At 37.9% G+C, this 13371-nt stretch overlaps 1 protein-coding gene across 2 annotated transcripts in view; it reads right to left on the minus strand.

Annotated features, from left to right (window-relative positions):
* The window catches only part of ezrb (ezrin b), a 33355-nt gene that overhangs the window by 10145 nt on the left and 9839 nt on the right, over positions 1 to 13371 (minus strand). For both annotated transcript variants that reach the window (XM_008397519.3, XM_008397518.3), the window contains 5 exons: positions 13230 to 13313; positions 6733 to 6828; positions 5115 to 5389; positions 4647 to 4730; positions 4404 to 4550 (listed from right to left, as the gene is read on the minus strand). In XM_008397519.3, coding sequence (XP_008395741.1) covers positions 4404 to 4550; positions 4647 to 4730; positions 5115 to 5389; positions 6733 to 6828; positions 13230 to 13313 — 686 coding nt within the window. The remainder of the gene's footprint in view (positions 1 to 4403; positions 4551 to 4646; positions 4731 to 5114; positions 5390 to 6732; positions 6829 to 13229; positions 13314 to 13371) is intronic.

The raw sequence follows: 13371 nt of genomic DNA on the forward strand, positions 1-13371 counted from the left end.
TTTTTGGCATATCACCATAACAGAGAAGTCGGTGAAAAACAATACGGTAAAATTTCTGGAATATGATCCCATCTGTACAAAATTTGAGATGAGGACATAGAATAGGAGGGTGTGCGCAATCAGTCAAGCTGGGACGCGCGTTTACTGTATCATTTATCATTTTGAAAAAAACAAAAATTTCCATAACAGCATCAATAAAACAATAAATTGATAATATGGCTGAACCTATCCAACTTCTTTATGTAACCGTGTGCTATAGAAGAATATTTCACAGTTGTGTTTGTTGAACTGTGACATGCAGCCATAGCCATTCAGTTGCTTAGAAAGACTGGGAAAAAAGTATTAAGTATTTTATTGACTTTTATGACTATCACAATAAATAGCAATACATTTTTAATCACCAAATTCCTACAGTCAAGAACCGTAAATTAAAGGTTTCTGTCTTGATTATTAGATGACTAAGATTTCAGATGGCTTAAATCTCTTGCAAATGAAAAATATATCTGCTAAACCACTATTCACCTCTGGGCCTCTTAGTGTTAAGAGAGCATGGTTTAAAAACTCAGTCTAGATGAGTTCAGTTGTTGAACATTGGCATGTTTAAGTAGCTGCACCTCAAGAACAATAAATGGGACACACTGCTTTCATAAAGAACCATCAGGTCATCCACATGCAGAGATAAAAAACTAACAATTATTCTAGTTACTTCCCTAAAATCAAATCAGTCCACGGCTACAAACCGCTTTGTCAGTCTAATCTCCCGGATCAGGGGATAAACCTGGGGTGTGGCGGCTCACTGCTCTGTTGTCCCAGACGAACTGAGCCGCTGCCCGTCTCGCGCCACACAATGCCGAGCGGCGCTGTCAACAGGGCCGAGGCGATAGCGCTGTAATCTGTTAAAGCGGCAGCTGAGCATGCAGCCAAACTTGCTGCCGTGAAACTCCCTGAACAGGAATTTCACTCCATCGCTGACCCTGACACATGCTTGTGGAATTGAGGAAAACAATGTGCTGCTATCTGCCGAATAGTTCCATCGGAGTCATGTGGTTTATTAGATGTGCTCTATCAATCGGAGAACTGGCATTTGTAGAAAAAAGATTTCTGTATCAATCAGTAACATTCTTTAGATATGTGGGTGTTAGAATGCAGATATGACTAATTTTAAGAATAATAAAATGCAGTTCAAGCAGAGGTGCTCGGTTAAATCAAGCACGGCAAACTTCAGTATTTATTGAAGGAGTATAATTTCGCACCGTGGAAATAAATGTAGAGTTAAACTGTTACCAGGAATCGCTACAGTTGAAAGAAAGTTTTCTCCAGCAGTTTAACCTTTTACAGGAGCAGGATGGTTTCTGTCACTTTGAGTGAAGAAACAAGGACAAAATCAGATTAAAGTGGTAAAAATCGACCTGAGAAAACATCCCTGGCAACTTACTGGATGCACCCTGAACTTAAAAGCCTTTCTTTTAGCGATGCAACCAGTGAGTATTTTTTTACTTGAAGTTTTGTTTCAGTCATCTCCAGTTTGTTCTTCTTTACAGATCAAAGTTTCTGTTACATTTAATCAATTTCAGTATTTTTGTTTGCAAACCCAGCTGCATATCAGTGCGTTACAGATTTGATTTAAAATACATTTAAACTGCAGACTCTTTGTACATTTGGAAGATTTACGATGAAAGTTAAAAATTATTCACCTGTTAATATAATGATTGATGTTACTTAATGCCACTTGACAAAATGCAATTTCTCTTACATAATTTCTTCAACAATTTTGAAAACCAGTGTTTATGATTTAAAGTATTCTGCACTGCCTTGTTGCTGAAATGTGCTGTACAAATAAACTTTATTAATTGAATGATTATGTTTTTCACTCCTGCTGCTTGGAGTCAGGAACATATCCCAGCTAAACAGTCAGGTTTTAGACCAGATGAGAAAAAGTAGTTATAAAAAGATAAGTACAGGAAAAGAAAAACTGCTATAATATTCCTATAGAGTAACACAGTAGTGCCCCTCCTCCACTTGTTGCTGTGCACTGCCAGTCACTCGTTCATTTTCACATTACTACTGGAATAATTTCTCATTTAAAATAACATTTAATTATACTTTATACTTGTTATAAATTTCTCAAAAGACAACAAACTAATAAAAAGATGCTGTTAAAAAAATAAGGGTCATCATCCCCTGAGAATCTAATGTCTCCAAAAAAAATAAATACAAAAAATTAAAGTATGGTCCTTAAAGCCGTTTGTTTTGTGCTGTATTTTTTTATTTATTTATTTTTTAAAGACAAACATCTTCAAAGAATGTTTAAGATCTTATCTTAGGATTCGACTAACTTTCCCTTCCTTAAAAATGCCAAGATTTACAAATAATGAGAAATGTTTCACATTCATTCAAAAGAACCAATATGATATATTAATCTCTGCAGGTTTTGATTTATAAAGCAGAATTCATTTTTGTATGTACTTCAGGAGCATAAGGAGTTAAACATTTTGCTCCAGGCTGCACCTCAGTGAAGCCTTGGCTGCACTGTTGCATTGTGGGTCGGTTGGCCTCATTGGGAGAGACTGTGCTACAGTTCAGCCTCACATTCTTAAGTGCCGCAAAGCTTGAAAAACCAGTCAGCGTCGGCATGGTTACAGCAGAGGGCAGCGCAGAGGAGAGGCCTTTCTTTGCTGATCAGGACGAGACGTTCATAAACACACACGGTCCTGTTCCTGAATGCTTTACAATCACAGTCACAATAAATTACAAACGGGATCCGCCTAAATACTCTGGCATTCAGTAATTTAAAAAGACAAAGACTCGAGCAGTGAAGCCTCAATTAAAGTTCTTAGCATGAAGCAGCTGGGTGGCTTAACCTTAACATTACCAAAATGTGCTGCGCTTGTTTCTTCCACCAGCAGCAGGCTGGCCTGAAAGCCACCAAAGGAGCCACTTTAATACAAGATGGACTCTAATCTAGAGCAGAGCTGGCAGCATTTCCAGCATGAGGTCAGTGACTGAAAGGCAAGTCACCTGGGACGAAGAGCCACTTTAACACGGTGCACTTCGCTCCACTAATCCCACAGAGGACAGGATCTGTCTGAATTTAATTCACCAAATGCACAGGGTGATAATCCCCCCCCCCCACACTGCACTGCTCTGTAAATAAGGTGCACGTAAAAAGCAGATCTCTGTGGGATGTGAGCAGCAATCTACACCCGGAGGCCCCAGAAGCCCTTCAAAGACGAAACGGGAGTATTTTCATTTCTTACTCTCGAACAGGAAAAGTAAGTGTTGACTGGTGGAAGATGTGAACCTGGTTCAGCAAGTTGATCTTAGTGTTTCAAGTGGGAAGAGCTTGGCTTGAGTCAGGCGAAAATCATGACGAACGCCTTAGTCGTGAAACATCTGCAGCTTAAATCTGATTGAAACTATGACTGCGTCACTAATAAATGCTCTAATAATCCACCACAATTAAATAATTGCACTACTGACAGCTGTGTATTAACACATTCTTTCATAGAGCATTAAGATAATAAATGTGAACACACCGAATAAAATCTAATTTACGAATTACCTTAGACGGGAAACATTTTTATTCCTCTGAAAATTCAAGATAAAGAGTGACAATTCAACCTGAAACTGAAAGAGTCAACAACTTTTAGACTGATTACCACCACAAATAAAATATTTGTGTAATGCAGCCAACAAAGGCCTAATCATGCAGCGATCGCTTAGACAGACTTAAACATTTTTAGTGTTTCAGATTCATTATCGTGTCAAGAAGGGGAATTTACCATCTGTATTTACCTGTTTTTTATTCAGTATGTGTGTTTGTGTTTCTGCTCCTCAGAAAAAAAGAAACTGAAATAAATTTAAATTTATATCAAACATTTCTCTAATAGATTTAGAAAACGGTACTCAACTCTTAATACCGATAACACAAAAAGATTTTACATCTGTTCAACAGATTAAAAAAAAGTTATTTAAAGAAAATTATTAGTGTGCTAAATTGTAAAGGCAGTTTTGTATGACATTAAATCTGCTCCTTTATTAAGATATTATGGTCGCTCAGAGCAGAAACGGTATTAAAAGTATGATCAATAGTAATAATTTATCTTCTCATGTTGTTTTTGTAAAGTTTTGACCTGTTAATAAAAAGAGACCAAAAATCAACAATTAAAATTCATTAATTAAACCAGAAATATACCAAAACTATTAAAAATTTAAAGGATAACAAACAACTATTTGACAATACAGTCCTAATTCAACTGAACTAAATGAGATTCCAGTCCCAACATACATCTGTGCCAAGAAGTTTAGCTTTGTACGACCAAACTGTAAGTCAGAATATAAAGAAACACCAAAAATATTCTTACTTTTGGAATAAGTAATCTGATAAATAACAAAATGCTTACTTGTCGTCCTTCTCGTAAATGTTGAGACCCAGTGCGTCCACTCCCAGCCTCAGCTCTGTTCCCTTCTTATTCTTGATATCAAAGTAGTTCACTCCGTACATTTCCAGGTCCTGAGAAATCTTCAGGTACTCCAACATGGCGTCCTCCCTGCAAGATGATCAGGAAGCGATCGGCCCAATCAGCCACTGCACTTCTCACAGCAGAGTTTAAAATGATCAACACAAACCGAGTTTAAAAACTCACCTCAATATCCCAGAGTGCTCCTCGTGCCACACCTGGATTCGTTCCTCCCACTGTTCTTTGGATAACTTGTGCTGCTCCATGACTCTAAACACACATAATTAAAACACTTATTTATATCTCTCAACAGCAATCACGAAGAAAATCCAACGATTTGCTGTGCTGCATAACCAATGCTACTGTTACACAACTGCATTGTAAAGAACGTTTTTAGGCAATTACCCCATTAATGGTATTTTGATACAATCACGTTTTACCAAACGTAGATCCATTTAGTAGCAATGCCTATAAACATAGATGTAAAAATAGTTTGCCGTTCCTTTTAGATTCTCTGGCGCTCCCAAAAGTCTATTTTCAAGTTTTCAAAGCTCATGTTGACATGCCCAGAACAACTAGTTAGCAATATGTCAGTAGTGTGAGCATTGTGGAAAAGTGTCCTACCCAAACACACCACGACGTCGTACATCTTACCTCTGAGGCAGCATGCGTTCATTGACCAGATATCCAGGGCGGTGGATTTCTTTGTCATAGTCACCAAACTTGGCCTGGACTGCGTAGGAGGCCAGCAGGACTGCAGTCTCTGGAGGACAGTAGATCTCGTCGCCGAGGATGCCCTCTTTTACTTGCAGGAAGTAGAGCTTCTGGGTGATTTCCTGAATCAGCTCCTCAGAAACGTCCTCAGGGAAGAACTTGGCCCGAAACTTGAATTGTAGTGGGTTGTCCTTCTTCACATCTTGAGATGACACCTGGAGGGGATTGAAAAGCTCAGTCAGCCGTAATAAGCTGGAAGTGGTCCTGCTTGCAATCTGTGGAAAGACACTGATCTGGTCAGACGAGACCAAAATATAACTTCCTGACCTTCTTGTAAACCTTTATGTGCATAAACGCACCATGACGACACATAGTGCTGGGAATGATTTCAATTAACAACTGGGGAAGATTACCCAATAGTGTCTGCAGTAAAGAAACCTAAAATGTACTAAAGAGCTGTTCAGACACTTGTTGCTCTTCTGCAAGACACTTCATTACCTGTAGGAAATCGGAATCATTGTAGTATTTAATTGATCTAATCAATTAAGGAGTCCATCTTCCCTTTCATTGGAAGTCAACTTTCACAACTGCCAGCTCAGTGAACATTTTCGCAATGTCCTTCTTCCTCTAAATACAAAACAGGAACCAAGCACTCTTGATTGATGGCTTAAAACCAGGAATGTCCCAGTTTGAACTTTTTATTGTGCTGATTAGCTGCAGCGCCCAGTTAGCACCCTGGGAACAGCTTCCTGCTGCTGACTGATGAAAACAACCCATTCTCTTTTTCTTTGCGTCTCTCCGTGACCCTTGTTTTTGATAGTAAAATGCTGAGAGGCGACTTCTAAACTTAGCAAACAGAGGTTAGCATGTGCTGCAGAGAGGACATTAACCTCAAACTGACTAATGCAAACTTATTGTGCAGCTTTTTGCAGTTGTGTGGCACATTACTGAATTACATAACAGCCAGGCTCGCAACTGAGTTTTTAAGCACATATTAACCATCTGCATATGGGTTCTTCTTTCCAAAAATCAGTGGAATTACCCATTAAGAGATTTTCCATAAAGTAAAGCTATTTGGCTTTGAAATAGACAAATTATATCCAGAACATCTGGAGTCCTGCTTCTTTGCAGACATTACTTCATCCACAGCCTTTTAGTTAGGTTAGATTATCTATATCTCAGGGAGGGAAAAAAAACACCTGGTGTAGTCCAGGTAACAAATGTTTACAAAAGGGAAAGAAAGAAAATGGCTTACATAAAGTTCAAATAATTTACCTCCAGCTGATAACATGCAGTCAGGAAGCGTCTGAAAATAAGCTGCCATGGACTACATATGTAAAATACACACATGGCAGCATGGTAGCTACTGATTTACTAAAACGCAGACAGCAGGTCACTGAAAACACTTTTTAGTTCAGAGGGTTGCAAAACCTACAGTAGGTATATATCTGAAAATGTCTCTTTATACCCGAGATCCTTCTGTTTCTATTCTAGTACTCATTAAAACCTGAATATCATGAAGAATACTCTTTTGTCTTTTTGTTAAGTATGTGCTTACCTTTTTGTCCAGTTTTAGCCAGTTGGGGTAACCTTTGGTGTCCACATACTGCAGTCCGAAGTACCACACCTCACGTACACCAATGGTTTTTAACACCTAAATAAAAATAAAACAGCAAAATGTTTATAGGTTGTGGCTTCAATATAAAATACTACTTTTTTTATCTCTTCATATTTTTTTAATCAATGATTATTTGACAAAATAATGATATACACAAATATAAATGAAAAATGTTCTTCAAAATAAATAATATGGTCATATTTAAATATCGAAGAGGAAATGGTAAGTTGCTACTGATCAGGAAGATTTAAAAACATGAAAGAACTAAAAAAAATACACTCCTCAAAACAGACTACTTATCTCTTTAGTAAAGACATTTCCTTTTAAATTTGGGAGAATTTGAGAGGGACATCAGTGTATTTTATCATGCAGTGTTGACTGGACTAAATACTAAAAGCACACAACCCACGCTTTAGGAAAACAATATGTGGTGACAACTTTTACAGCAGGAAGAAATGATACCTACAGATACAGCTGTTTTTTTCCACAACAAAGGCAACACGCGAAATATCTTCCTCTAAGCAATAAGTTAGTAAACCACATTTAAGTTTTTCAGCATATTATCTCAATTTAACTCAAATGTACAAAAGACACTAAGCAAATTTGTTGGTTTTATTAAATTACAAGGCCTAAATACTGAGAGCTGAGTAGAGAAGTGAGCCATACTAAAAAAACAGACCATAAACATACTTATTTTTGATAAACCTTACTACTAATTTTAAGTTTTGTGATTTATATTTTGCATGAGAGGCCAGTCACTTATATGGTACTCGCACCAAACTGGCAAAACAGCAGCTCTGCTCTCTAAATGAAGTGTTTTCTGTTCACATGCTTTTCTGTTATTAAGCTTCAACAAAGCGGTTTTATTGTTCAACCAATGGGAGGGAATGATGCTGTAAAACCAGGAAGTGTTGCATGACTGGTGTTGTGTACTCTAACTTCAGGAACACAGTGTTAGACATTCAACCATGAAGGGCTGGTATGATAACTATCAATTTAACAATACAACTCAAGTCCCAGGAGCAGGAAGAGGAGGAGTTTTACTCTTCTGGCCTCAGAGCGCAACCCAAAAACCCCTTTCTTCACTGGTGAAGGAAGGCTGCCCCTCGTTCAGGAGCTTTGGATCCAAAATTAAAGTGATTCTATTGCATTGATCAGCCAAAGGAGTAAACCCCGATACTGGTTTTGTTCGGAACTCTGCAGAAGGAACTGTGAAGCTACAAGTTCCCCAAGGTTGCCGTCAAAAACCAACGCCGACTGCCACCCCACCGAGGGAGAAGAACGGCAGCCGATGTTCATTCGAGAGCAGAGAAACACAGCTTCACCAAGTTGCTGCCAACGCAAACCAGAGGTAGGAAAATGCCCCAAACAAACCCCTGAACAAACGCTGTGGAGTCGACCACGTTCTGAGCCAACGCTGCAGCTAACCGATTACCAATTCAGACCTAGTGAATAAAGCATTTAACTGTGCACAATGAAAAATTAATGCACATTTATGTTTTGTTTTTTTAAACATGAGTTTATCGTCAATATACCCTTGTATACTTGAGAGAAGTTATTTGTATTTCATTCCATACACCTGTGTAGTGTCCTGCTGTTCAGGTAACATCTGTGTTAGACTAGTGCCTTCATCTATTATTTTAAAATCTAGGTCTTATCAGGCAGGTATTTATAAATAATAACACTACACTATTTGGCAATTTTCTCAATTGAGTAATTTTGATCAAAATTATTAGTTGTATTAATAATGAAAAATTATTTGTACCCAAATCTACACAACCTACTAGTATGACAAAAGGCAAGAAGAAAAACAGCTGGTCTGCATCTGGGCATGGAAACTCTTCAACGACATAATTTTTATTAGTATCCATCAATGCAGATTATTAGGTTAGTCTCAAGTCAAACCGCATTGGAAAAACTTACAGGAATACTTAAAGATAGGCAGTTTAAACATTTTTTATTTCCCCCTTACAATAAGTTTTTTAATTCTGGGAAAAGACAGTTATAGGTTTGGAATAATCACTCCTTATACGGGAGGAGTTACAATTTTCCACTGGCTTCTGAGAGAAACCAGAGTCTGTCTTTATGGCGTGCACAGAAGTTTTCCTACACCAGACAGGGACTTTTTTTTTTTTTTTTTTTTTTTTTTTTTTTACACATTTTTGCTTCTATGCATCCGTTATCAAGTCAGTCGACCCTTTGCCAAGCCCTTTCTGAACACATCTATTCCAAAAATCTCCACCCAGTCAGCAGGTGAGTTGGTAAGATGTCTGGCTGAAGTTTAAGTGAACATGTTGGCGAGGCTGCATGCACCAAGGATAAGCTCCAAGAACGATGAAAATAAACTCAAAAACTCCCACACAGTTTGTGGTTTGCACAAAATACAGGATCAGACTGGGATGTGGGACTAACTAGACAAATGGCTCAAGTTCAGGCAGCACCTAATGGATTCTACTTAATGCAACATCAGGAAACAGGAGATTCTACAAAAACAAGCAGGCCTTTCATGGTTGTTTTTGCTTCAGGCATGACTGAGTGAGATGGAGATACAGTTCGCAACCACACAGATACACATAATCTTTTGTTTTACAATAAAAACATTCTATTAAGCCCCATTATAGCTTAAACAAGCTTCACCTAAAGAAGTGATAAACCCATTTTAAATCAAAATTGCATTTGTTCTGTAATAGGAAGGTGTTCTGGCAAGTTCTCATGACTTTTGAGGGTTCAGATGCCCAGTAATTCCTTACTGAAAGAAATCTTATCTATAAAAGCATAAGTTAAGGGCTTATGCTTTTATAAATAGACAGGTTTGCAATTTTAACCTGGTTAAATAGCACATTTTTAACAGGCATTGCAGAATTTTATATAAATATTCCTCAGTTAGGCAACATCCTATTAGTGTGCTAGAAGAATGAACATAATTATGTTTAATACACGGAGAACCTTAGTTCAAGACATTTGGTTAAAAATGTAAACAGATTTGTAAATAAAAAAAATGCCATCTCTTTCCACCAGCAGATCTTGAAAATAAACTAAATGTAGATTATTGCAATCATCCAAGCTAGCTTTTACTAGCCAAGAAGAATGTTGATCCAAAATTTTTCTTAGTTATTTTACTTGCCAAGAAAGAAAGAAAGCTAGAAAGCTTCTTTTTAGCTATAGCTTGCTTTCTAGCACCAGGTGCTAGCTTCCTAGCTAACTAGCCGACATGCACGATAAAAAATAAATTCATCCTTATTCTTACTCATGAGAATCAAGAATCTCTTTGTGATCAGTACCAATAATACATTTAACATTTAACCACAATGAAAATGAAATAATAAAAACAAACACTGAAACCGTTGTGGTCAGTTTAAAGAAGTAGATCCTTCTCAGCTTCTGAGTGACCAGCTACCTCAGACTGCTTTTAGGCAAAAGAGTGAAAGTTGCCACACCACAACGGCAGAAAGCTGGCGTAGCAAAAAGATACAGACTCGTCTTCCAGCCATTCACATAAGGACTGAGGCCGACTCGTCTTGGCTTATGAGATTTAGGCCCAGCAGTGAAAGAAGGGTACGTTGCTGGACTGAAATGGCAGTACTCTGCATCCTCTGAACTGAATAACCTAAAGTCCACCGACTGAAGGGAAGGGTGGAGTTCACAGACAGAGTCAGGCTGTTGAACAGCGACAAAAAGCACGAAGATGAAAGAGTGCTCTTTGAGGTGAGGAACAGTCCCTTTTGATTATAGTGGGGAAAAAAGGTGAGTTTACCAACATAAAGAATAAGTGAAATTAAGAACATGTTAACATGAGAGCTGTTATGATTCACACTTTTTCCTGCTTTATTTAGAACAACTTTGCAGCAAACTTTGAATGTAGCTCTGACATAGCAGTTGGGTGTCACGTTTAATTTGTTTGGTATTTTGCATCAGGCACCTATAAACCAAACTGGATTTGTTTCATCACTCAAACCTTTTAAAGCTCCTAGGCAGACTTTTAATAAGACATAAATTTTGGTTCGTCACTTATCGAACAACATCTTATGAACGGTTTCTCTTTTTGTTTTGCGACTTTGTTGCAAGATGGCATTTAGTTGAGATAAAAATCTACATCACAAAAAAATCAAGCCTCCCAATGTACGTTTCTGGTGACATCACAACAGGCATCAGTTGATCAGAACTCAAGATGTCAATTTATAATCATCTTGTTTCTCTACCGTGTTTCACCAAATCCCTCCTTCAGCTGTGTGGACTTGTTTTTGGCATGACAGCATAAAAACATCTAAGCATTATTTAAGAACAGTGTGCGGATTTAAGGAAAATCTGGCCACAATGAACACAGACAATAAAATAAAATGTCAAAATCAAATTAATTCGAAATGGGATTTTCCTGTAATGTCAGCTAATCAGTGCGATTCTTTTGTCTTTTGTGATGTTGATGTCATAAACTCAAATACAAAGTGGAATTAAGTGTGCTTTTTAAAAAGCTTGCATTTTATAAACTTGCTGTTATTCGCACATTTGTTTGCAGTGGATAATACTGCTGTGGAGGGTCTTTAAACATAGCTGACAAACGCATCAATTAAGCTGAAATTGATGCTCGGCAGATAATAAAAGAAGCACCAGTGCAAAGTCACATGGAAGTGAAACTGCAGCAGGGTGTGTAGGGGAGTGGCAGATGTTTCTCTTTAAGACCTGAAAGACGGGGACTAAAGCTGTGATCAGTGCTGACCACATGGGGCCACACCAGACCGAGAATGAGCTCACTGCTGTTACTCAGCGTTCCGACAGAACCTGTCCGATGCTGCAGCAACGTGACCCAATCAAGGTACAAACCATTCCAGGCCCGGGTTCAAAGTGGCAGATTGATCTTTGCATCAAAATCGACCACTTAACTACCTCTGACTTTGTAACAGGGAACTGTGGAACAGCACAGCAATCTCAACGGGTAGGTGGAAAAACTCACCAGCAGCTATAATTAGACTAATGGCTCGTCCGTCTTGGGGAAAAAAAAAAAAACTGTAACCTTGTTGGTTTTATAAACAACTGAGATGATGGGAGAATCCCCTGACTGGCAGCCACAGTTGCTAGACATGCTATTGAAAAACGGGTTTTACAGGAAGTTGCTAAAACAATGCTTTTCCTGCTCTAGTCCTGTCATGAAGCCAAAGTCGAGCTCATACTAATCATTCGTCATCTACTTTTGGATCCAAACGACAGAGTTTTACAATGGAAACGCTCCAAGAAAGGAAAATACAAACTATTGTCTAGGAAGTTACCATTAATAGTAATAAACTGACCACAGAACAGTGATGTTCTTGATTTTAAAAGGTGACTTTGACCTCCGTGAAAAATGACTCCAATTAAAATGATAAAGCTGTCAGCCAACAGAAAAGAAAAAAAAAAAAAGTTGCCTTTACCAAACACACTTTTCGTTTTCTAATAACAGGTTTCATTCACAACTTTAAGCTAAACTGAACTGAGGGAAAAAAAGGCTTTAAACGGGCTGTGTACACTGCCGAAATTTAACAAAATGATCAGAGAAGCTACTCTAAAAGTTCATTAACTTTTTTATTTGTGTTAATCAGTTTTACCATTTAAATCTTCCCCAACTTTGGTCTTTTCTTAGAGTTTTTCCAGGAACAAAAAAGCAGCTAGATGTTACAAGATGGTTCACATACAGCTGAAATTTCAATTATATTTTCTATATCCTTAGAAATTGGTGACATAACACTTTATTTTCAATAGAGATGAATTGGTAGCTGAGCAGAGTCAGATGAATTTCAGATAAACATGCTTGACCCATTCAGCGATACAAAAAAAATAAAAATCGCATTTTTGGGGATGTCTGAGAAGGCATCATGACCCATACCAATAGTAGCATGGCTTTGTGGAAATTTTTACATAAATTGTACACATTACACACACAGCTTAAAATAGCTGTGTGCGTAATGTGTTGAACAATAAATACTCAGGAAGCACAATGTACATGCAAAGATTTTCCCTGGAGGTTTGCCTGCTGAGCCCATCAGTTACAGGGTTTTCATTCATGCCACTTAAATAGGTAAATGATTGAAATTTGACTTTTTTAAGCTAAATTCCTGAAAAAGGTAAGAAATGTAAATCTATATTTAATTGTTTAAAAGTGACAATAGACTAATGTAACACGCCTTTCCTTTTTACATGTTTAGAAGTCACCATAACTCCAAATAATCAGAAAAGATCAAAAAAGTGTAATCTTTAATACATAAAAGTTAAAATAAATGTTATTCAATTTCGAAATACTGACATCAACTGTCTCATTTGTCTTTTCAGATGACATTTCTCTGAATGCATCTGATCTGATTACCACTTTCTATCAACAGGCTTCAGTCTGAAAGTCACCCACCTCATTTGAAAGGACAAAGGTTAAACTGGGGGGGCGGGGGGGGGGGGAGAAAGGACATTCACTGTACCTGGTCAAACAGCTGCTTGCCTGTAGTGCTGGGCTGGATGGCGAACTCCAGCTCAGCGTCCATGGTGGTGACGCGTACATTGACCTGTAGAGGAACGAAACGGCAGCAGTTTAAAAGCTGACACAGAGAAACGGAGCAAATC

This window comes from Poecilia reticulata, chromosome 21 (genome assembly GCF_904066995.2).
Source record: "Poecilia reticulata chromosome 21, P_reticulata-male-v2, whole genome shotgun sequence".
Classification (NCBI taxonomy): domain Eukaryota; kingdom Metazoa; phylum Chordata; class Actinopteri; order Cyprinodontiformes; family Poeciliidae; genus Poecilia; species Poecilia reticulata.